Source organism: Numida meleagris, chromosome 25 (assembly GCF_002078875.1).
Source record: "Numida meleagris isolate 19003 breed g44 Domestic line chromosome 25, NumMel1.0, whole genome shotgun sequence".
Lineage (NCBI taxonomy): Eukaryota > Metazoa > Chordata > Aves > Galliformes > Numididae > Numida > Numida meleagris.
Window position 1 is genome coordinate 4,360,838 of NC_034433.1, and position 23,402 is coordinate 4,384,239.

Sequence of the window (23,402 nt, forward strand, 5' to 3'; positions counted from 1 at the left end):
TTTCTTGCTCTAATTTTATGTAGTGAAAACGTCCTACTTCTTGGTATGCCAAAAATCTTTGCTGGTAAATACTGTATACAGTGGGTGCCCAAGCTGTTACTGTTGTTACGTGAATTGATCGCTGCTGTGCTGCAGAGCATTGGTTTGAGTGTTTATCATTGCTAAATTAGGGTCCTGACAGTCCACCCTCAGTGGAATAGTCCACGCAGATGTACATTAAAAGGGGTTAAAATCAGCTTTTCCCATGGACAAAGTGTTTGGAGACCATCATGCTGTAGGTAAGTCTGTATTTAAAGATCACGCAGATGTGCTTTTATGCATAAATTAGTCTGAAAAGGATTCTGTAGTTGGGATCAGTACGATTAGCTGCAAAAAGAGCCAAAGTGACTGCTGAGCAGCCAGCATTGTGCATCTAGCATGCCACACACATTAGGATGGCACACATCCTGCATTCTGCTGCCAAGGAATGACATCAGGTCTGCTCCCAACAGAACAGCATCCTGTACTTTGCTTTTACAATACCAGCAAATCATCTCTGCGCAATGCTTTGACATTGTTGATGTTTTCTTGTTCCTCAGACTTACAAAGCAAAACAACATATGTGCAGTGCCAGACTGCACTAATTAAAGCTCTCTGCGCTGCCCACCCTCACCCCTTCCTCTCACCTGCTTTGGCTGCTCAGGTCAGGCATGAGGAGAGCACTGCTTTGACACACACGAACAGGAGACTTCTATGTAACACTTCAGTCACAGTGACAACGGGGCAAATGTGTGTCTAAGTTTGTTTATTAATTCAGTCTGTTCTAAGTTGTACAATTATGAAAACAACAAAACGACTGCTGGAAGCCCAGGAATATTTACAATCTCGCCTTGTTGTAGTGAGGTCAGTCTATGTTGTTGCACAGATTGGTTATGTTTGGTACCACAAGATGTTTAAAATTCAGACAAATTCGAACAGATTAACAATTGTATATACAGGAAATAAAAGGAAATTCAAGTATCAAAATACAGACAGATTAAATAACATTTGTATTACAAATCAGTCCCACTGCCGTACATCACAATTAGCAAAAATGTCTACATTGCAAACTGAACTCAACTGTTCTCTGCCCTGTTAGGGAATCTCAGGTTATTCTTCCACGGGTAAGAAAAGTGTTTGAGCTAGATCTACTTTGCAAGAGCAGCACATTTACTTCCTTTTGAAAAATAAAATTAAAATGCAGTAGGTAATGCCAATATGAGACCTAAAAGGGAGACTTTTTGCAACAAGACAGCGTTGCAAACACTGTGCTTGCTCCAAAATAAAGATCTGATTGCATGGAAATGATGCAAGCAGAAGAAAGCCCAAGCAAGTTCTGCTGCTAGAAGCTTCTGAAGTGGGGTGGAAGGAGCATTAAAGCAATTAAGCCCACATCAGCTGCACACAGAACAAGTTGTTTGGAAGTACTATTTGGCATCTGGTCTGTGTCTCACAGCAGCCCTGTGGAGGTACCTCGCATTTCATTGGAGGCACATCCTGTAAGGTGCCCTATCTTCTCCCCAGAAGGGAAACAGGCACATACCCACAAAAATTGTGTGATTTTTTTCTCCTAAAAAGAAAAATCCCAAAGCAAGTTCAAACAGCTAAGATTAACTTTTTTTTTCTTTTTTTTTTTTTTTGTAAATACAAAATTAAAAAGGATAAAGCAGCTTCAATTTGGAAAATAAAAATTCATCCCCTCCTCTACTAAAAAAAAGACAAAAACAGCTGATCTATCTTGAGTTCTCAGCCTGGACTCATGCCATGTCCAACTCAAAGTCTGTAAAACACAATCTGTTCTTGAAAAGGGGAACGAAACCCAGGGCTGCACCGCCTTTCCCCAGGCAGGCAGTGAGTGCATTTAGATTCAAATCAGCACCAGAAAGGTAGAGCACTTTCCTCCAGATACCGTGAAACCCTGTAGGGAGGAAGAGCCAAAATACTGCGTATTGGGTGGGCTAACAAAGCACTAGGAGTTGGTGAGCACGGTCCAGGATCAGTCTCCAGTATGCAAGTACCTCGAAAAAAAACCACTGAAATGAAAGGGGAAGATGCACTGCCAAAACAACTGCTGTCTACGAAGTGAGAAAGAGTATCTGGCTAAAGAACTGCTGGATCACTAAAGACAACCATGGAATTACACACAGGACTGGAAAGAACCACCAGGGTCACAGCGTCCAGTCCCCTGAAGATTGGAGTCTTCATCACCACTTCACCTCCAAGCCAACCTTCAAAAAGCTCATGCCTTTTTTTCAGCACAGAAGGGTGTCCCTCCTCCCAAGCAGAGGTTCAATTTGCAATCTCTCCAAAAAGACTTGTTGCCAACACACCAAATATTTACACTTACACCAGTATGAATTGCAACATACGCATAACAAGGAATGTTAGGTTTCCTAAATTCATCAATGTTAAAAAAAAAAAAAAATCTCCGCTTCCCCCTCCTAATCATTTACAGGTCTATGCCCTTGGGATTATGGTTCACTTCTCTCCTAATCTTACCAGCTAGGGAGACTAATGAAATCCTGACATACAGCAGCAACCGGAGTTAAACAGAAATTATTAGGGCATATCATTCTAGTAAAGCAGCAGGGTACCACATCCCCGACCACTGCAATGCCTGCCGAGATTGTAACAAACGTGCTGCGCTACATTTTTGCATCTGAAGAATTAAAAAATCACCACCCTCTTAACAGCTGTCCCTCCAGGGGAACAGTGCTGTGAAAACACATCGGCCACAGCCAAAACTGCCGTTAAATACTGCGGTAACTCGAAGAAAAAGTAAGCAGACAGCACACCTCCGGGAGGGCAGCATGCGGGGACGCTGGGGCTGAGCCATCCGCAGGTTGATATGATTTATCCTCGGGTATGGATTGTTGGAATGCCCCAAATTTAACTCCTCTTTTGTTCGTCTTCCAAAATCGTTGCACTGATTAAATAGTGAGCTAGTATAAAAAAGTGCTAAATCACAATTGAATAAGCTTAAAAAAAAAAAAAAAAAAAACCTAAAAAACAACACCCAACCCTTCAGGGCATAACTGCATTTAAAAACAAGACAGGTGCACAAGAGGCTGGAGAAGGGACTCCTCCCCAGGTATTCAGTGCGTAAATGGGAAGAAGTTGTGTCCTTGCCATAGAATTGTCAAGTATTGCAATGCAACAGTTCTCTGTAGGGAAGCAAGCTTTGTACCATCAGCAAATACTTGGCCACAGCCACTCTGAGGTGAAAGATCCTCCGCAGACTTTTCCTTAAGTGATTTCCATTTGCTATAAAAGCGTGGAGTGGCTTTGAAAAGAAAGGATGCAGACTTACCCTGCAAGGCTTCTCACACTGGAGGAAGTTGTTTCCAAGAATTTGGCGTTTCTCTACTGTTCACCCAGAACTGAAGCATATTTAAGTACCGTAAGAGATGCACACACCACTCCCACCGGTAAGACTTTCTATTGTACTCCTTGCTGGACTGTGCAGATTCTCAGTAAATAATTTCTTTTTTTTTTTTTTTCCCCTCACCAAGAAAAACCTGCAGTGCTACATTTAGACTGTGAACTGGATTTGCTCTGTATCATTTCACGTGTAAAAAAGAAACGGGTTGAAAGCAGTTTGTCTCAGACTAGAAAACGTGACATCGCTCGGCCTCGGAAGTCTCAACTTTCCTTTGCTAGAAATGGAGAGCTGCTTTTCTCAGCTGGTGGCTGGGATCCCTTTCCCCCTCTGCTTTGGGAGCCCTCACTGAGCAGCCATGCACACCCTCAGAGGCAGACACCAGTGCCAGATGGAGATGGTCTTCGTGTCAGCAGGCCACTGCTTCTTAGGTCTCTGCCTCGTTACTACATTTCCGTGGTAGGAGACAGCTGCCCGGAGCTCAGCTTTTCAGAGGCAAACAGAAAGGAAGATAATGGAATGAATGATTTCCGAGTCATACAAACACAAGTGCTGGGAAAGATGAGGCGTACAGCCAGGAGATGAGACAACCGTGAGGGTTATGGACGCAGAGGAAGCTTTGCAGTTAGACAGGGCTGCCTGCCACCCCAGCTGGGGTAGGGTCACCCTCAGAAAGGCACATGCACCAGCAAGCTGCTGTCAAGAGGAACCAACAGATCCCAGCTGAAAGCAGGGGGAGTGCAGAGCTCAGAGCCTCGGAGAGCAGGCATACGTGTGGGCAGCTGCACAGTAAATGCCAAACTACCACTGCTATCACAAACTCAGTTTCTCTCCAAAGGATATAAACCCCTCAGGGCACTCTTACAGCTTGGAAAGACGCTGAGCATCCAACCCAAACCTGGAGCACTGCAGACACTGCAGCATTCTGGGCATGGCAGTGTGACCATCAGCTCTGTGTTAAGGGCTTCCTGACACGTGAATTGCATGTACATGGCTGGGCTTTGCTTCCCTTGCTTTAAGGCAATCCCTCGAGTCCTCCCACTTGGATTCCTACCAGCTTGGCCCTTGTTTTGAAGTCAGTTTGCCACTCAATGCCAATAAGCCATGAAGGATTTGAAAGATCAAACCCATTCCTGAGGAAGAGCTCAATAAAGATGCTGAATCATCTGATTTCACCACAAGGCTGGGGAACAGGAGCCCAAAGGCCCTGGAGGAACTTGGGCACGCTTGTTCTAGCCCCTAAGTAACAGGTGTCAACAACTCACGGTTGCTGTTCTGACTGTTCACTTCTGATGGCAACTGGTGATCATGAAGGGATCACCTTGGCTTCACCAAGGGCAGACCTTGCCTGACCAATGTGGTGGCCTTCTATGGTGGAGTGACGGCATCGGTGGATGGGAGAAGGGTGACAGATGTCATCTACCTGGACTTCTCCAAAGCCTTTGAAAGGGTCCCTCACCACATCCTTCTCTCCAAATTGGAGAGGTATGGATTTGAAGGATGGATGAACCAGTTCGATGGATTAAGAACTGGTTGGCTGGTTGCAGCCAAAGGGTTCTGATCCATGGTTCTATGTCAGGGCAGAGGCCGGTCACAAGTGGTGTCCCCCAAGGCTCGGTCTTGGGACCAGTGCTCTTCAACATCTTTATCAATGACATAGACGATGGAATCGAGTGCACCCTCAGCAAGTTTGCAGATGACACCAAGCTGAGTGGTGCAGTCGATCCACTGGAGGGAAGGGAAGCCATCCAGAGGGACCTGGACAGGCTGGAGAAGTGGGCCCATGAGAACCTAATGAGGTTTAACAAGGCCAAATGCAGGGTGCTGCACTTGGGCTGGGGCAATCCCAGTTATTGATACAGACTGGGGGAAGAACTCCTCGAGAGCAGCCCTGCAGAGAGGGACTTGGGGGTCCTGGTGGACGAGAAGCTGGACATGAGCCAGCAGTGTGCGCTGGCAGCCTGGAGGGCCAACTGTGTTCTGGGCTGGATTAAAAGAGGAGTGGTCAGCAGGGAGAGGGAGGTGGTGGTCCCCCTCTACTCGGCTCTTGTGAGGCCCCATCTGCAGTACTGTGTCCAGGCCTGGGGACCCAGCACAAGAAAGATGTGGAGCTCTTGGAAAGAGTTCAGAGGAGGGCGACCAACATGATCAGAGGCTGGAGCACCTCTCCTATGAGGAAAGGTTGAGGGAACTGGGCTTGTTTAGCTTGGAGAAGAGAAGGCTCCGGGGAGACCTCATTGTGGCCTTCCAATACTTGAAGGGAGCGTATAAACAGGAGGGGGAATGATTGTTCACAAGGGTGGACAGCGATAGGACAAGGGGGAATGGTTTCAAACCGAGACAGGGGAGATGCAGGTTAGATATTAGGAGGAAGTTTTTCACACAGAGGGTGGTGATGCACTGGAACAGGTTGCCCAAGGAGGTTGTGGATGCCCCATCCCTGGAGGCATTCAAGGCCAGGCTGGACGTGGCTCTGGGCAGCCTGGTCTAGTGGTTGGCGACCCTGCACTCAGCAGGGGGGGTTGAAACTCGATGATCTTTGAGATCCTTTTCAACCCAGGCCATTCTATGATTCTATGACTTGGGGTGAAATCTGAAAACTATTTTGCAAACAGAGCGTTACCGGAGCCCTGAGTGCACCATCTCCCCGCATACACCCACAGTGCCCATGCAGACATGCCTCACAGCTGAGTGAGAAGTGCTGTCCCCTTATCTTCTTGTCTCTAACATACACTCACTGTCACCCCCAGCTCACCAAGCCTGGGCTGCAGAGGATGTGGCAGAGATGCAAAGCCCGCGGTGAGGCACAGCAGTGAGCTACAGCCCTTCATGCTGCCCCATCTGCTCAGCTCCTCCCTGGGAACGGTTTGACAGCCGCTGCCCACGAGGAGCTGGGGTCTGAGAGAGCTTTGCTCTGGGACTGAGAGCTCCATACTCTGTCTGTTGAAGAGTGAAGCTGACTGTAATGGGTTTGCTGCCACTGTGTGGAAGTTGCAATGCCTTTCACTAAAGGGCCCTCAAGCAGCTCTGGGGACAGAGCTCACCCCCTGAGAGGTAGGTAGGTATGTGCGTCCCCATCCTGAAAACAGGGAAACCGAGGCAAAGAGCGGCTCCATTGTTGGGACACACAGCAAGCTGGGAAGAAACAGTACTGGGCTGGAGCCCTGCTTTCCAGTGCTGGCAGCTATTGAACCACCCCCCTCCTTCTCCTCTGCTTCATCTCTGAGCCTTGCAAATGCAAGAGAAGGAAGTGGGAACAGACCCAGGGACAGCCTGTGTGGGCAGTCATGTGATGAGGGCCACTGCACAGCATTCCCAGAGCTGCCCAGCTCTGCTCTGACTGTGCCAAGTGCCCTGCATCCCATGCAAACCATTTCCAGCCATATCCTGGAATTAAAAGTGGCTTCTACCGAGATACACAGAAACAAGGACGTTCTCCCAGAGGAAAAACATGTGCACTTGGGAAAGAGCCAGAGAAGGCTGAAGTCTCCACTGACATGGGGCCATTTCTAACCAAAATCCTTGCTCTCACAGATGAAAGGCGACAGATGTTTCAAGATCCCTATAGCCCTCATCATGCAACGTTTCGTAGACTGAAAATAGGCTTTGGTCAGCAGCAGACTGATTTCAATCACATCTCTCCCTCTGGCAAAAATGTAAAGCTGCAGGAAACGCACTGAGCGCAGCAGAGCTCCGCCTGCTCTACCCCCTAACAGCATGGCTCAACCACCGCTCCTTCCCAGCACGGGCTGGCAGCATGTGCCTTTCAGTGCTTAACCTCTTTACAATCTACAAAGTGAGAACTACACCCACAGCTCACAGTGGTCTGGTGAGCACGAACAGAAGGACTGTAGGACTATGGGGGTACACCCTACAAGGGACTGAAATGCATGCAGGCATAAAGCCCCCGAGGGTCACTGGCGTCCTCAAGAATGGCCTGAGCTCACAGTGGGAACAATGGTACCCAGCCCAACGCCCTGCCCCCAGCAGAGCAGCTGTTCTGCTCCACGCTTCCAGGAGAGAGGCTGTGGGCAGGGTCCCCGTGAGGAAATCTAGTGAAGGTGTTATTTGCAGACAGCATCACAGTGGTTAGTGTCGATTTCGAGTGACAGTAAGGAGAGGGGTGAGTTCACTGGAACAGTGTGCAGCCGTGGCTCAGTCGGGAAGTAGAGGAGCTAGAAGGAGGGAGTGCGTGCACCTCAGAGACGAGAGGTCTCCATCAGTCCAAGGATAAGAAGGTGAAATAGAAAAAAAGGCCTGGGGGAGTGCCACGTCACCCCAGGGAGTCACAGTGCCAGAGCGAGGGGAAAGACGTGAAAACAGCGGGCGGCTTCCTGGCTCTGCGTCTCGGATGCCCCCAGCCTGCACCCCTCTGCACCTCCCACCTCACGGGGATCTAACAGCGTGTTACCCTTGTTTCCGAGTAAGGAGAATTCACAGTGTTCAGTAGTGATCAGGTACAAAAGCCGTTTAAGTCTACAGTCTCTTAAGTGCTGCTGCCTTTGACGTAGTGCCTACGCGGGGCTCAGTGCGAGCAGCTGGAGGAAGAGGGAGTTTAGAACAGCAGACAGATCAGATCGCAAAGGCACGGTTAGACTATAGGTGGACACGGGGTTGGTTTGCTTTAGAAGATAGTGGTCTCATACTTAGTGCTGAGGGTCCGCTTGGAGTCCTGTTTGGGGTCCACGACCCACGAGACACTGGCATGAGACTGGGAATCTTGGTCCACTTCAGGGGGCTCCAGCTGGAAACGAAGGAGAGAAGAGCGCATTAGCTGACACGTGCCTGCAGGAGCCCGAGGTTGGGGAAGAGCAAATGGGAATTCAGAGCACAGAGAGGCTGCTAATGCCCGTCCCCATGGCGTGCGGAATCAAACTCTACGTGTCACCCAAACCATGCACGTGTGCAGGGCTGCAGCTCTCACTGCAGAGGCGTTTGAGTCCTTCACAGCTCAAACATTTCTACGAACATAGCTCTCAGCCCAGCAGGCTGGGATGACTTCCTGAGCCAGGCCTGCAAGCCCCTATTACCGTTAGCGACAACTTCACCTCATTTCACAAACAAGCATGAAAAATTCAGCACTACAGAGATGGCACTACAAAAATAAAACAGAGGGAAAGAGGGGGAGCCAGCTCCTGGCAGGTGAGCTCCCATGTGATTTGCTCTCTCTGACCAAGCAAGGCTTTTTCATCCTGTCCTCCTCAATCAGGATGCCAAGGGAAGGTTAACAACACTTGGAAGAGCAGTGCAGTTAGCTGGGAGCTGCCACTCTACATTAACAGCAGCCAGGAGCAGTGCGTCCCCAGGGTTAATTTGAGCCCTGGGATGAGCTGGGGGGAGGCAGCAGCGAGGACATGGGGCCATGGTGGGAGGCATGGAGAGCGGTGGCAGCTAGGGCAGCAGCCCAGGTTGGTTGGTGATGGAAGATGGCAGGAAGAAGGGTAAAGACCTTAGCTCCAGGACTAACAGACTGCAGCGGCAGGTAGGAGGGGCGGTGTGTTGTACAGGTGTGACAGTAACAACAGCGGGTGTCAGGAGGGAGCGGCACCTGAGCGGGGGGAGCAAGCAGAACACAGACAAAAGGAGACATTAAAGGAAAGCAATGGCTTATGCAGCAGGTCCCTGCTCCTCAGCAGCTCCAAGCTAGGCTCAGTTTGGCTACGGGGGCACTACCACGCTGCAAACTGCAGGTTACCCACTGGCGGCTCTGCAGTTTGCACGTGGAGGCAGAGCTGGATCCAGCAGGGCACCCAACCCCCCACCCACTCAGGCTACATCCACCTCTGCCTGCCCCTACCCCACAGGGGAAGCCCCGGCATGCAGCAAGCCCGCCAGCAAACAGAGCCACGGGCACTGCAGCACCAGCGGTGCCTGACGCTACAGGCACCCCGTGAGCATGGGGACTTCTGCACCACGAAGGGGAAGCTTTAAGCATATCATGCCCAGGAGAAACCCCAGCTCGCAGCACCCGGCTCGCGTTGTACGTACTGCGGATTTCCTCATGCCAGCTCGCGGTTTAGGCACCGGTTTGGAAGATTTCGTTTCAATGGTTTCTCCCGCTGCAGCACCCAGAGGCTTCGCTCTCTGAGCTTGGAGGGCCAGCTGGTAGGCGACCTCAAACGCCTGCCCCAGGGTGAGGATGATCTCATAGGTCAGATTCTTCGGAGAGAATGCAGGGAACACAGAGCTGTCAGTGCACGGGAGCTGCCTCGCATCGCACAGAGCCCACACGCTCAGCAGCCGGCACCACCTATGGGCTGCTCCAACCCGTTTGGCATTGTAAAGAGAAAGAGCCCGAACGTTTTGCAAAGCTGATTCTGCCCAGGAATAAAAGCAAGCAATGCTGTCACACTCTCGGTGAATTAAAAGGCTGCTAAACCAGCCTATTACACTGCTCATAATTGAGAGCGTATTAGGGTTTTGTTCACAGAATATTCCCCAAGAGGGAAAATCTCCTGCCCTGGTTTATTCAGCACTGGAAATTGCAGCAATGAAGCCAGACAAATATTCTCTTTGTCAACAGAGCTGCAAAGTAAATGCATTTTGAGCCAAGACTCCTAAAGTAATCTTTTAGGGCAGAAATAGACAAGACCTCTCACTGCAGCCCCAGCCCCCTCAACTCACCACATCCACAGTGCTGAAGACGTGGCAGTAGTGGTGGCTGGTCTGCAGGTCCTTGGTGATGTAGGCGAACGTGCAGAGATCCTCAGGGTCCTGGGCAGCGCAGGAGATGTTTCGGATCTCATGCTCAGCAATGACATTCTGTAGGAGACAACCACAAATACCCATCACCCTTCTGGGGACAATAAGTATGCTCAGAAAACAACGGTGGTGCAAAGTGACGCTGGGGACAGGGAGCACAACAGAGACTGGCAGGAGGGGTTTCTCCCAGCCAGACCAGCCCTAGCTCTGTCCCATGGTAGGAATGAATGGCAACACAAGCAGCCCACGTGCCAAACCTACACCATTCAGATAACCATCACCACCCCGGTGCTCCCCCATGGCTCCCAGCAGCTACACAGGACCCAGCCATGGCTTCTGGAGCCACCAGATGTGACCAGCAGCCCCTTGGGCAGGTGGCACTGCAAGCCATATCCCTCCAGACACCTGCTTTGAGGCACTTTGAGCTCACCTTGTTAGAGGCATCAATGAACTTCACTCCCTTGTACGTGATGGACAGTATTATGGTCGGGATCTTCTTCATATGCTCTGTGGATTTCTTTAGAAGCAAGAACATTCAGGTGAACAGCTGTGAATCAGTGCTCCTTTCCTCACCACCCCCAGTCCTGATGGGGCCAGGAAAGACCCTCAGGCCCTGTAATGTCAGGCTTTTGGGGGCTTGGACCAGGAGGAAGAAAACCTGCTTCTAGAGGAAGCAGACAGAAAGGGATGGGGACCTGAAGTTTAAGTTTTTATCCCAGTGAAACCACCAGTTTTCCCACTGCGCAGACATTCAAACTATAGGGAAAAGTGCTGGACAGGGATCAGCTCACTAGCAATAGCACTCCCCGCGCTGCCCTGTCTGCAGGGTGTGGGGAACTGCGGCTACACCAGCATCCCCTGTTCCGTCCCCACGTCACCCACCACAGCTGTGACTGTCCCATGGGCTCCGTACCCTCATCTTGGCACAGGCATCCTGCGTCGACTCTGTACCTCGGAGATCCTTGATCAGCATGGAGCCCAGGTACTGTTTGGAAGAGGGGATGTGTTAGCACTCAGACATCCCGAAGGCTTCAGGCTTGAAACTTTCCAACCCCAAAGCAGCACCACAACCCAGCAGCTGTGGCTGCAGAAGGACAAGCCACCCAAGGAGCAGGGAGGACTGTGACACCTGCACGTGCAACGCCCGGAGCCTGCTCCTCCTCCCCCTCCCCACCTGCAGAAGCCAAAAGCCACTTACATTGGCCTCGTACCCACAGGACTCGAAGATGAGCTTCTCTGGCTGGTGCTGCCAGTTTTGGACTGGAGCGTAGGGGGCAGCCAGGCTGGGAGGGCGCAGGGTCAACTTGGACTCCCGACGGTCCTCCTGGAAGGGGAAGGAATGTGGGTGTGAAGCCACAGCGGGTCCACACCAGGGCACAGCATGGATCTTAGCAGGGCTCTGTGGGGTGATGCAACAGGTTGGCCATGGGCAGACCTCACAGAGGCTGGGAGGAGGTGGCACTGCCCATGGATGTGCAAGTCACCATTTTCAAGGTGAGCTGGGCACAAGCAACCTGCTGGCATCAGCTCCCTGTTCTCGAAGCCTCATCCTCACTTCTCAGTTAGGGGGTGCCTGCACTGAGTAGTGCAGAGGGGCCCACAGGATGCACAGCAGCACCCACTGACCTGTGCTTTGTAGCGCTCAACTTTGGAGTACGCCGCCAGCTCGCTGCCGCGCTCGTGTTGCCTCTTCCCGGTGTCCCCAGCAGGCAGCAGGAGATCGGCGGATCTGCCCGTGCAGGAGTCGTTCTGGCTCAGGGGCGACGACGTCTGGGACATCAAGTCCTGGCACTGGAACAGGCAGACACCAAGAACCATCCCAGTTAGCCGGTGCCACAGCCCTGCCCATGCTGCACTCCTCCTCTGGCTCTGCCAGCCCCGCTCAGAGGCTGCTGCCGCCCTCCGGCACTGGACACAGGATGCAGAGCTGATGCTGGAGCAGCTGCTGCTGCCAGAGCAGTCACATAAGATGTGAGGAAGGAGTGGCCCCAAACACAAACCCGTGCCTTGGTTTCCAGCTGGGATTACTTCTCCCTAGGAACACCAGGAGCTGGCACTGTGGGCTGCTCCTCCCAGCGCCCAACACAAAGGGTACAACGAGCTGGGCTACTGGGGTCAGCTCCTGCCCTGCAGCCTTCAGGCTCACCGCCTTCACTCACCTTAGTTATTTCCCACTCAATGTCCCTGCTTTGCTCCAGGACCGTTTTGGGCAGGTGTCTGCCTTGCCCTGCCCTGTCTGAGGAGGGCAGCAGGCACGCAGGGCGTTCTGAGTGCAATGGGCTCCAACGCATTGAGCGCAGCGCTCTGAGCCGCCCCTCCTGGAGCTGAGGACGCGGCTGCCCGGCGAGAGCTCAGCCCAGATGCCTGACAGCCGGGCTCCTCCCGCAGGCAACGCTCACTGCCTGGACGTGCCAAGCAGGCAGCACGCGGAGCTCGCAGCTGCAGCGCGCATTAGCCCTATTCAGCGGACTTGCTTAATTTGCCATTGACGTCCTTCCGCTCCCCAGTCAGAGCCGGGCGCTGGAACGCACCAGCTGCAGCACCAGGAAGTGCTGCAAATGGCCCATTCTCTTTTCCAGCCCCCCCCCCCTCCAAGCCAGCATATCAATCAGCTGAGGCTGCACAAAGCACTCCTCTCCCCACTACCGCTTTCCCTTCAGTCCCATCATCTCAAGAGGATGTTTGGGAGGAGCTGCCTCCCTCCCATCTGTGCTCTTGTGGTCAGAGCGGTGGGGTGAAGCTGCAGGCTTGTACCCTCCTGGCCCCCAGGCTCTGTGTGCAGCAGCAGCAGCATGAATCCTCACTTTTTGCTCCTAGATGGCAGCTTTATAGGAACAACAGTGATTCTGAGCGCTCCCCTCTCAGCCAACCCCAGCACCAGGGTCTGGCATCCTATGGCTCCCCCTGCCCCAAAACTCATCGACTGCTTTGGCTGGAGCACATCGGTCCTGGTGAAGGGCAATGTTTGCTGCTGCATGGCTCAGCCAGAGCTCAGCAGTGCTGTAATTTGTTGCATCTCTGCCCAAGAGCTCCGGAGTTGTGGCTGCACGGAGATGAGTGGACTTTTCCTGCAACCGTGAGGTTTCTCTGATGTGGGTGCTCACGATGTAAACCAGCAGAGACGAGGAGGAAGCAGACACAAGGTCAGTGCTGGCCAAGCCAGAGCCAGGCAGGCAGCAGACTGCCTGAGTTCTGCTCCACTGTGTTCACAGTGGGAGCACTGAGCTCTGCATCTCTGCCAGCAGCAGCCAAGGTGCGTCCATGGGAACTGCAGAACAATTCCTCCTCCGTGCACCAGATGTGCAACAGCCTCAGCACTTCCAGCACTCTCCTCCCAGGCCAGCAAGTATCTGAGAGCCAGCAGCGACCCAAACTTCCAGGTCAAAGCCATTTGTTCTAATAGGGAACAAGCTTTTTTCTCACTTTTTTTTTTTTTTAAAGCAATACCATTTTCAAAGATCACTCTCTACACTCATTACTCCCGACACCTACTTTCAAAGGACTTTCAACTTAAATATCGACATGGTAGGGTTTTTATCTTTCTTATTGATTTTGCTAGGCAGAATTTCCTGGGCACAAAAGAAGCACAGTAATGCTGACTGTGCCCCACTCCCCGCCAGACACACACCCTAAAGCCATCGGTACGCACGCTCTGCAGGGCTCTGGGTCCCTCAGAGGTGTCAGCTGTTAACCAGGAGAAGAGTGTACCCGGCAGAGCTGGAATTCGTTCTTTGAATGAAAGGGGTGGACGTGAAGGCAACCTGGGGCAGAATGCAGCTACCACTGAGCACTCTGCACTGACACCGCGGGCAGCAGGGACGCTGCAGGGACTCACTCTCAGCTGGGAGAAGCGTGGTGGCTTCGCCGGGGGCTCCTCGTAGGGCCGGTCGGCCAGCGAGGCGATGATCCTCTTCCGATGGCCCAGCAGGTTCACCTTCAGCACCTGTGGGACAGGAGACAACGCTGGAGAACTTGTGCCAGCGCAGGGGAGATGCACAGTGGTTTGTGGAACACAGGGCCTGCAGTTCCCAGGGCATCATGGGGTCATTAAGGCTGGAAAAGACCTCTGAGGTCACCAAGTCCAACCCCAACCCATGCCCGCTAACCACGTCCCTCAGTGCCACATCCCCACATTTCCCAAACCCCTCCAGGGATGGAGCCCCACTGCTCCCCAGCAGCCAGTGCCCCTGCAGCACCGCTCTTTCAAAGAGATCTTTCCTCATACCCAGCCTGCCCCCTCCCCTGGTGCCATCACCTCCTGTCCCATCGCTGTTAGCTGGGAGCAGAGGCCGATCTCCACCTCACTGCCACCTCCTTTCTGGACATAGGGTCACCCCCGACCTCCTCTTCTCCAGTCTGAGCCATCCCAGCTCCCTCAGCTGCTCCCCATAAAACCCCACTGTGCTCCAGACCCCTCACAGCTCCGTGGCCGATCTCTGGACACGAGGGGCCACCAGGGACAGCTTCTCTGCTCTCTGCACAAAGCGAAGCTTCCCCTTTCCAGCAGTCTGTCTGCATTTAGCACTGCTCCCTGCAGGGATTGCGGGCAGGACCCCGGCGCTGTGGGGACAGGCAGGCAACACTCACATTGACTATTTCAAGCTCCCAGAGGTTTTTCACAGTGTCAATAGAGCTGTAGCCGCTCGAGAGGAAGGACTGGATGTAATCCTGCAGCCCCAGCGAGTCGAGCCAGGCGGGGACGGATGGCTGGCTGTTCCCATCGCAGCCCAGGGGCTTCAGCTACAACAGCACAAAGCAGAAAGGGGTTAAAGCCTCTGGGGCAGGGATCCCAAAGCATACAGCGTCTGCAATTAACGCCAGGCTCAATCTCTTGCTTCCTCTGTCTCACAGCCACGCTGGGCAGCGCCCCGGCCCCGCTCACCTTTGGCAGCGAGCGAGCTGCTTGCAGGAGCTTCCGGCGGTGCTGCGGGTCTCCGATCCCAATGTCCCGAAGGTCCTGGTCCTCCATGACATTACAGCCCTGCAAGGACAGGAAGGTGCACATGGGAGCAGAGCCCACGCGCAGGGCAGCAGCCGCCCCTCAGAACCCCTGCAGCCCCGGGGCTGCCCGGGAGGAGGAGGCTCTCGCTGATGGAGCTCAGCCCACGGACCAACCTGGGGCACAACGGAGCTGTGGTACCAACACACGGTGAGGCAGAGCACAGCCATCCCCCAGCACAGCACTCTCATCCAGCCAGTGGGTCTCAGGCCACCATTAAGCCGGCCTCCCCATCACCAGTGCTTGAAGCACAGCCAACAACACCTTTCCCCAGCTGCCGGAGTAATGCCCAGCCCTGCTCCATGCACCGAGCCTATATGGGGCGCTGGGCTCCGTGTATCCTCCCTCCTGGGCCGCTGAGAAAACGCAATTTCTATCCAGGAGAGCACGTGAAGGTCACATTTCTCCTCCTTCTCCCGCTTCAGGGGGCAGCCCACCCCCAGAAACACTGCCCATTGCTGCAGCCCATCTCACACCCCCCATCCCACCACCGTACCTGGGCTGGGCTCAGCTCCCCACGGCTCTCGGCCGATCTCATGGCAGCGCTGCAGCCAGCGAGCTCAGCACCGCAGCGGGGCACACCCGGACCCCCCCAGCACTGCCTCCCTCTGCTCCCAGGAGAGGAGCAGGAGAAGGGCTGAGCTGACAGCGCTCTGCTGCTCCACATTTTGGTTTTATAAGATGAACCTCGTTAACATTGGCTGTCGGGCACGAGGTTGCTGCAAGGGCACACAGAGCGGCCAGAGCTCCAGGAAGGGACTGAGTAGGACTTGTAGCTATCCTCTTCAAAGGGCAGCAAGTGTTTGGAATTCCTCCCCACGCTGCACTGCCTGCAGTAGCTCAGCACGTCCACCTCGCTCAGGACCACCCGCTTTAAGTGCAGCATCAGTGCTCTGCCCCCATAGAGCCGCTGCTCCGCTGAGATAAGTGCTGGGGGAACCATAGAATTAACGCTGTGCTAAGAGCTGCCCGAAGCAATGGTGCTGCCCTCAGAGGCCAGATTGCAGAGAAACAATTATTTAGCAAATGACAGTGGCAAATTAAACCAGCGGGTGGCCGGGGAGCAGCAGAGTGCTGCAAACCCGTGGTAGCCACCAGCCCCATGGAAGCGAGCGGGCACGATGCTGCCTCCATTCGCCCTTGTGTGCCAGCGTGCCCCGTGCCCTCTCCAGGTTGCCCCTTTCTAGTGCCCAGGGCGAGGTAAAGGCGTTCTCCCACCTTTTACATCTTTGAGGAAAACCATTTGCCATGCAGCGAGGCTACAAGCTAGTTAAACACTCAGAATCACGGCTTCCTCTAACGCTCCTTATTTTTATGTGTCACATTAAATTCTCTCAGTGCCAGTCTGTATTCTCTGGGTACTTAACAAGGATAGACAAAGCATAGCAGCTCTGAATACATCATTACAGCCCATTGTGCATGAGCTCTGCTCGGAGGAGCATCCTTTAAACCCATCCGGATTTCATCTCCAATGAAAAAAAAAATAATAATCTGCCACTAAAATAGACAATTAAATGCAAACACGCCGAGGATCTTTTAACCTTTGCCAGCAGAGCAGCTGAGCTTTGTTCTCAGGCTGCGTGCATTTAACACGCCCTGCAGACAAAGCCGAGGTCCTCAGCGCGGTGCTCCCGCTGCCACCTGCCTCCCAGCCAGGGCTGGGGTCAGTGCCATGCTCTGGGGCTCACCTGCAGCACCAGGAGCCCCCTGAGCAGCGGGGTTTCAGCCACAAATTGCAGAGGGACTGCTGGGTTAGGAGGATTTTAGAAACGAGATCGCAAAACAGGGTGGTTTTTGTCGTGGGTTGGTTTTTACCAGCAGCCAAAGGTCCCCGTGCCCAAGTCAGACATCACCTCCCCAGCACCGTGGTCCTGGCCCCCCCGAACCCAGGTCTGGGTCCTCCAAGGACAAACGCCTGCAGCAGAGGAGGAGGAGACCTGCGAGGACTTCTCTGCTGCTAGCCCGATCCTCCCTGGCTCAGAAATGCCAATTGGAATCATGAAAACTTTCTGAAGATGGAGCTGAGACCGTATTCATTGTGACAAGTGCTGTACCTTGTGCAGGCTGCAGGCTGAGCGCAGCGCGGGGTGCACAGGGCCAGGGCTCTGCCTGCGCTCCTCTCCATCCCACTCCTCTCTGTTACTCCCAGCTCCACCCTGGAAGAGGCGGGATGGGACACAGCGCTGTGCCATCCTCAGTCTGGGCGCCAGGTTATCACAGAATGGTTGGGTTGGGACGGACCTTAAAGATTATAGAACCATGGGATGGTTGGGTTGGAACAGTCCTTAAAGATCATAGAATCATGGAACAGTTGGGTTGGAAGGGATGTTACAGCCCCTCCAGCCCCCAGCCGTGGGCTGGGTGTCCCCCCAGAGCAGGCTGCCCATCCAGCCTGGCCCCATCCATCAGTGCCCACCTGCCTGCCCAGAGCCTGCAGAAAGCCAGCTATTGGAGCAGGGGTCTGCTCCAGAACACGGCGCTTCGCATCCTGCGCTGTAATTAAGCAGCCTGCAAGACTCCAGGTTCCTCATTAAAGGAAAAAAGCTCAGTCAGAGGGGTTACGCCGCACGGCGCAGTGCGGGCTAGGTGACCCTAAAGCAGAGCGTGCCAAAATCAGAACCTCTGAAATCTGCCAGCATCTCTGCTCCAGCAGGGCACTCTGCAGGAGCTTAACTACCCAATTTTCAGATGCTGCTTCTTACCCAGAGCCTGGCTGCAGTCCATTCTCTCGTTCCAGCTAAGGAAGGGCCCAAGGCAAAGAAAGTTCCATATAGGACGCGCAGTCCTCCCCAGCCAGCAGCGCAGCACAATGAATCCCAACCGACCGTAGAAGCGCTGCCTTGTTACCAACCCACGTATTCCAGACAGGCGACGGACTGCGGCGAAGACTGGGACCAGAACGTGTTTGCTATTAAAAGCAACAGATGCAAAACCCAAACACAGCTTTTCCAGACTACGAAGGCTTTAGCAAACATCCATAGCAGAGTGCCTTCAGCTGGACGAGCCAAAGCATCCATTTTTCTTAGATTAACGCACACAAAGCTCTCTTTTTTTCCCCCTTCTCAATAAATTCAAGGCAGCTTGTATCTTGTCAAGGATTTTGCTGCCATTGCTTTTGCTTTACGTGAGCCTGGGTGTGGGAGATGGTGTTGTAGACTCAGCCTGAACAGGGATAACACGCAGAGACTCGACCCCGCACACCGAGCTCTCCTTGCTGGGTTAAATATAAGGGCAGTGAGGGTGAGGGAAGGCAGCAAAACTGAGCTATGAGGGTGTTCCTGGGAGCTGACAATGCACTGCAGCTGGCAGTGAGCTGCCCACAAAGCCCGTGGTGGCTGGCACCAAGTGCCCTCCCTCCTGGCGGTGTTTGGGAGGTGCAGGTTTGGGCTGAGCCCCTTCAGGGCTCCAGGAGCTGAGCAGAGCTGCACGCAGAGCAAACCACTCTGCTCTCACATCTTGTTGGACAGGGCAAGAGCAGCTCATGCTGCTAATAGCCGAACCCATCCTAGGAGCAAGCTTGCATTCCATCTACACAAGTGCACGGTTTGCACCGTAGGGCTTTTCACCCAGGACCCCACAGCATCAGCACCGAGCATCAGTGCCAAGGGTCCCAAAGCACCATGGCCAAGGGACCCAGAACTGCCCAGCGAGAGCCCAGCACCTCCAGCCCCGGGGTCAGCCAGCCCCGCTCCACGGCCCTACATCGCTCCTGAGCCCAAAACCAGCACCTCCCAGCCCCAGCTCACAGCCAAGGGTGCAACAGCGGCACTTGGCCACAGGAACACGTGTCTGCCACCGGCCCCATGGGGTCTGCCCTGCCCTTACTGGTGGCTGCAGTTTGAGGGAGGTCAGTGGAAACGAGGGGATGAGAAGCACTCGGTTTGCTAAGGACACGCCAGCGAGGCCCCAGCACTTCCCAAAGCAACAACTGCGGAAAGGGCTCCTGCAATGAATCCTCCATTAGTGCACAGCCACTGCATTTTTGCTTAATTTCTCCCCCCTCCACGCGCACACTGGCAAAGCGACAGCGGCAGCGGAGGGAATCGGTCACGGTTGTCAAGTCCGAGCAATTTTATTGAGAGGGGAAAAAAAAATTAACCGCTACTTTAATGGCTTTTTAAATGTTTATTGGGCCCGGAGCTACTAATGAATCACATGTAAGCATTCTCTAAACTGCCGGCCCTGCTTCACCCGCTTTGCTCCCCAAAACCCCCCCGGAACCACCAGGGAGTTCAGCCACAGAGTGAATATGTCTGCACTTTCCAGAGATAAACTGAAAAACCATCCCAAAGACCAAGCACGGCCCTCACAGCCACCCAGGCAGCAGCTGAGACACGCTGGGGAGAAACCACTTCATGGAATGAACCGATTCCCACTTGAGCCCGTGGCAGAAACCCCTGCACAAGGCTCCCGTTCTGCTCCTAGGGGCGTTCATCCAGGGCAGCACGCTCAGCCCGGGGCGCAGCACTGCAATGCATTTCCAGCATATTGGTGGCAGTGATAAGCAGGAGACAATGCCATCTAACGGGGCTTGGGAGCCCCCTAAGCCGTAAAAATACCCCATTCTCCCAGCGCTGCCATAATTTGACCACTTCTCCCCAATTATGAAAAAAAATAAATACCAAAAAAAAAAAAAAAAAACAACAACAAAAAAAAAAAAAAAAAAAAGAAAAGCAGAGGAGCCCGGGGCACTGCGCAAGAACAGATTTCTGTTTCTGATGCTGTCTGATTGAATCAGCATGAGCCGCTTTCCGCACGCTCCGTGGGAATCCGGGCTTGAACAATCAAAACAAGCCACGAGAAGTGGTTGACGTTCTTTTACCTGCTCCTCTGTGAATGAAAAAACCTTCGGACTGAAGAAGAAGTTCAGCTACGGAGCCAACACGGGACTGAGCACTCGGCCTCCCAGGGAAGGGGAAGGCTCCTCCAGGCATCGGATCTGCGGGATGCACGGGATCGCCGGCACCGCGGGGAGCAGCATTTCCCCCCCTGTTTCTGCAGCCACCGCGCGGGCAGTGCCTGCACGGAGCCGTCCCAGCAGGGAACTGGGAAGCTCCGTGCACCCCGCAGCCCCGCACCGGTCCCGGGGGCCCTGCCCTGCTGCGGGCTCCTGCTGCTCACAGCATGTGGGAGCCCTCTTGGTTCACGCTCCACTGACATTTCCCCCACTCTTCCAGCCACCCCCCCCTCCGGTTCATTACCAGTCAAGGACAATTAAATCGATTTATAGCCCGTTTTTCCGGATGACACCGCTCGCTCGCTGCCGCGGCTTTGCCATCTGACCTTCTGTTTGCTCCTCCAGCGGGGGATGAGGCAGCGGGCCCCTGGAAGCGCTGCTGGCAGCGGGGGGCTGCGCTCCTCCACGCGAGGACGGAGCTCTCCCTCCGGGGCTTGGGGCACCCTGGCTCCATCACCACCCCTGGCCCTTGGCACACGCTTCTGCTGAGGACTCGGTTCTACTCGCAGGGCTGTATTTTGGGAAGGACAACACAGCCATTGCCAGCAACACGCAGCCGGCAGCTTCCCCCCTTCCCCTCTAAGGAGGGCTTCGGCAAGCTGCAAATCAGAGAATAATTTGAAGCACCACCTCCATTTTCTTGCTGTAAATCTCCAGCTGGCCGAGCAGGCCGCTCTCCAAACGAAAGCAGAAGTTTGGTGTCACGGCCGGACCGCCCCGAGCAGCAGCGCTGGCAGCAAAGGTCACTCAGCAGCGATGGAGGGGACGAGAGGAAGGAGCTGCTGCACATGAACACCACAACAGAGCCCCTGCAGGAGCAGAAGAGTTCCAGTCTGTAGACGATACCGTCTGGAAGAACTCTTGCCTTTTAGAAAATGAAGTGACTTCAATCCAGCCCATTTCTTCCCTCTGTCGAGAAGAAAGATCACATTCTGTCTGCAACAAATGTCTCTTCAGGTCCCTCTCAGAAGCACGCACGTCGGCAAGGATGCTCTCACACCACATCAAACTGATGTCTCCGTAATCCCGCTGCCTTGTGGCAGCGATATCCACTCCAATTGCAGTCAGTGCCCATCAGGATTGTTCACCCTGAGCCACTCACAACCCTTCGAGTTTCTGCGTTTGGCTGAATCCAGCCGGCGTCGCCGAGATGCTCTCGTGTGCCCATAGCAAACGCTGCAGCACCCTGTTCTGTTTTGCAGACTTAACAAGAGTTTTTGACTGGCAAACTCTGCCTTAGGAGTGGAACACAGCACAGCACGAGGGCAGTGCTGCTAACCCAGCCCACCTGCAGATCCTGCAGCACGCAGGTGGCCGGGCAGGATGCATTCCTTGCATTGATGCATTAGCACCCGTGCTCCCATCCTCCTTACCCTGGTGGTGCTGGCTTGCTCCTGCCTGCTAACCAACTCACATGCACTCACAGTTTCTGCAAGTTCCGAAAGTGGGACTATTCCTAACAAGAGCAGACTGACACCGCTCAGAACCAACGGGTATTGCAAGTAATGCTGGTATTCATCCCAGCTTCCACAGACAAACAGCGCGGGCAGAGGGCTGCATGTGTGAGGAGTCAGTCCTGGCCGCAGCCATTGCTGTCACCAAAGCAGCCCCAAACTGCAGCAGAACTCGAGGCTCGCTGCCAGGGGAAGCACTGAGCTCGTACAGCAGCTCGTGGGCAAGGCCCTGCAAGCTGAGGGCGAGCTTCCACACCCTCCAGTGTTTGTCTCTTACCAACTTTGTGCTTCCAGGCCCTAACAGGGGCTGATCCTTTCACAGAAGCCAAGCCCATGAAAATAATGCCACTTTGTTCGAAATAGTCTTCATTAGAGACCGAAAGTGGCAGTTAAGAAAGAAATGATGACGTTAAAAAGGAACGGGACAGATGAGCTGACACGGTGGGTGCCAGCAGCTGCATCCTTCAGCACTCACAGCATTGGGCAGCTTTAATAATTCATCAGAGAGCATCAAAACCAGCATTAAAACAAGTGGACGACTTGTTCCCTGCTGGTATCTGAAGGTTTTACTCCTGCAGCATCAGAAGCCGACGGGAAGGAACACTGCTGAGGGGATTTTGAAGAATTAAACTTCCATGCGTTGGGCTGGGGTTCCTAGGACTCAGATAAAGGGATGTGAGAGGCAGATCTGACACGGGTGCCAGAGTAAAAAGGATAAGCAGCAAAGAGGAACTCAGCCAGGGCCTGCAGGAAATCCTCGGTCAATGGTTCGATCTTTGAAAATGGAGAGGAATGAGCAAAGGAGAGCGACCCAGCCCCAGGAAGGAGCAGGGGCCGAGCTCCGTGTGAGCGAGGAAATCCTCGGTGACCGAGTGCTGCTATCACTGCAGATGGGCACAGTCACTAAGAACTGCTCCTGAAGCCCAGCTCCGCTTCTCCGGGGGCAAACACAAAGCTCCTTTCCTTTGTTACTCAACTTCTGCACGGAGGGCTATCAGCACGCTGGCTGGGGAAAGGTGCTAATTGCTGCAATGAGAGCAGCTAATTGCTGGCACGGTGAAAGCCAAAGTTCCATCAGCGACACGGGGCCATATGGAGTATTTCACTTCCAGCTGTTGCACCGTCTCAGGGCATCCCAAGCCTTCCCTTCTTTCTCCAGCTGCCCCACACGCCTTCACCAGTCAATGGCTGCTGGTTTCCAATGTGGGGGAGCTCCCCACATCCCCTCATCCTCTCCCCTTGGCGTTCCCACAGCCCCATTACCCCAGCACAGCTGCTCAGGGCACATGCCCCCCCCCCGGACGCTGCCTCTCTGTGCACCCACAGCACCAGAGATGCCCCCGCTCCCTTCCCAATGCAGCTCCCAGTTGCCCGTCCACAGGCTTACATCCAGCTTTAGCAATTCCTTTTGCAGAACCCAAAGGCATTTCTTTAACCCGCACAGAAGGCGCCGTCCCCCCCTTCCCAGCTCATGGTCCCACGCCAGGTCCCCCAGCTCAGCACCGCGGCCCCGTTTCGGCACGCTGCTTACTACAAAACCCCGCGGCGTGAAGCACGAGGCTGCTCCCATCGTTCGGTTTCAGAGCCAACAGTGCCAAGGCGATTGGGTGCAGCTCCTCAGCGCCCTGCTCAGGGCGAGGACAGCTCCAACCAGAGTCCTCCCACCCGCTCATTTCTTCGCGCGCGAACAAACTTCAGTTCCCACTTCTCAAGCAAATCACGGAGCAAGGATTTCAGGCGGCAGACACAAATTTATATCAGCGCAAAACTGTTAGCAACCGAACCGAGGGAGCAGAGGGAGGAACCAGCACAACCCCGCGTCCTCCTTCGGTCCGACCTTCCGTGCAGCCCCAGGCCCACCCTGCAGGGCTGCAGGACCCGAGCCGAGGCCGG

The 23,402-nt window shown here is 54.0% G+C and overlaps 1 protein-coding gene across 7 annotated transcripts in view; it reads right to left on the reverse strand.

Annotated features, from left to right (window-relative positions):
- ANKS1A (ankyrin repeat and sterile alpha motif domain containing 1A) overlaps nucleotides 766-23,402 on the reverse strand; it is an 87,503-nt gene continuing 64,866 nt past the window's right edge. For 3 of the 7 annotated variants that reach the window (XM_021377081.1, XM_021377079.1, XM_021377085.1), the window contains 11 exons: nucleotides 14,982-15,080; nucleotides 14,687-14,839; nucleotides 13,935-14,042; nucleotides 11,726-11,890; nucleotides 11,298-11,423; nucleotides 11,013-11,084; nucleotides 10,530-10,616; nucleotides 10,022-10,159; nucleotides 9,386-9,556; nucleotides 8,847-8,945; nucleotides 7,513-8,141 (listed from right to left, as the gene is read on the reverse strand). In XM_021377081.1, coding sequence (XP_021232756.1) covers nucleotides 8,022-8,141; nucleotides 8,847-8,945; nucleotides 9,386-9,556; nucleotides 10,022-10,159; nucleotides 10,530-10,616; nucleotides 11,013-11,084; nucleotides 11,298-11,423; nucleotides 11,726-11,890; nucleotides 13,935-14,042; nucleotides 14,687-14,839; nucleotides 14,982-15,080 — 1,338 coding nt within the window. In that variant the 3' untranslated portion in view covers nucleotides 7,513-8,021. Of the gene's footprint in view, nucleotides 3,883-7,512; nucleotides 8,142-8,846; nucleotides 8,946-9,385; nucleotides 9,557-10,021; nucleotides 10,160-10,529; nucleotides 10,617-11,012; nucleotides 11,085-11,297; nucleotides 11,424-11,725; nucleotides 11,891-13,934; nucleotides 14,043-14,686; nucleotides 14,840-14,981; nucleotides 15,081-23,402 lie in introns of those variants that run through there. The other 4 variants (XM_021377086.1, XM_021377082.1, XM_021377080.1 and 1 more) reach the window with 3 other exon arrangements.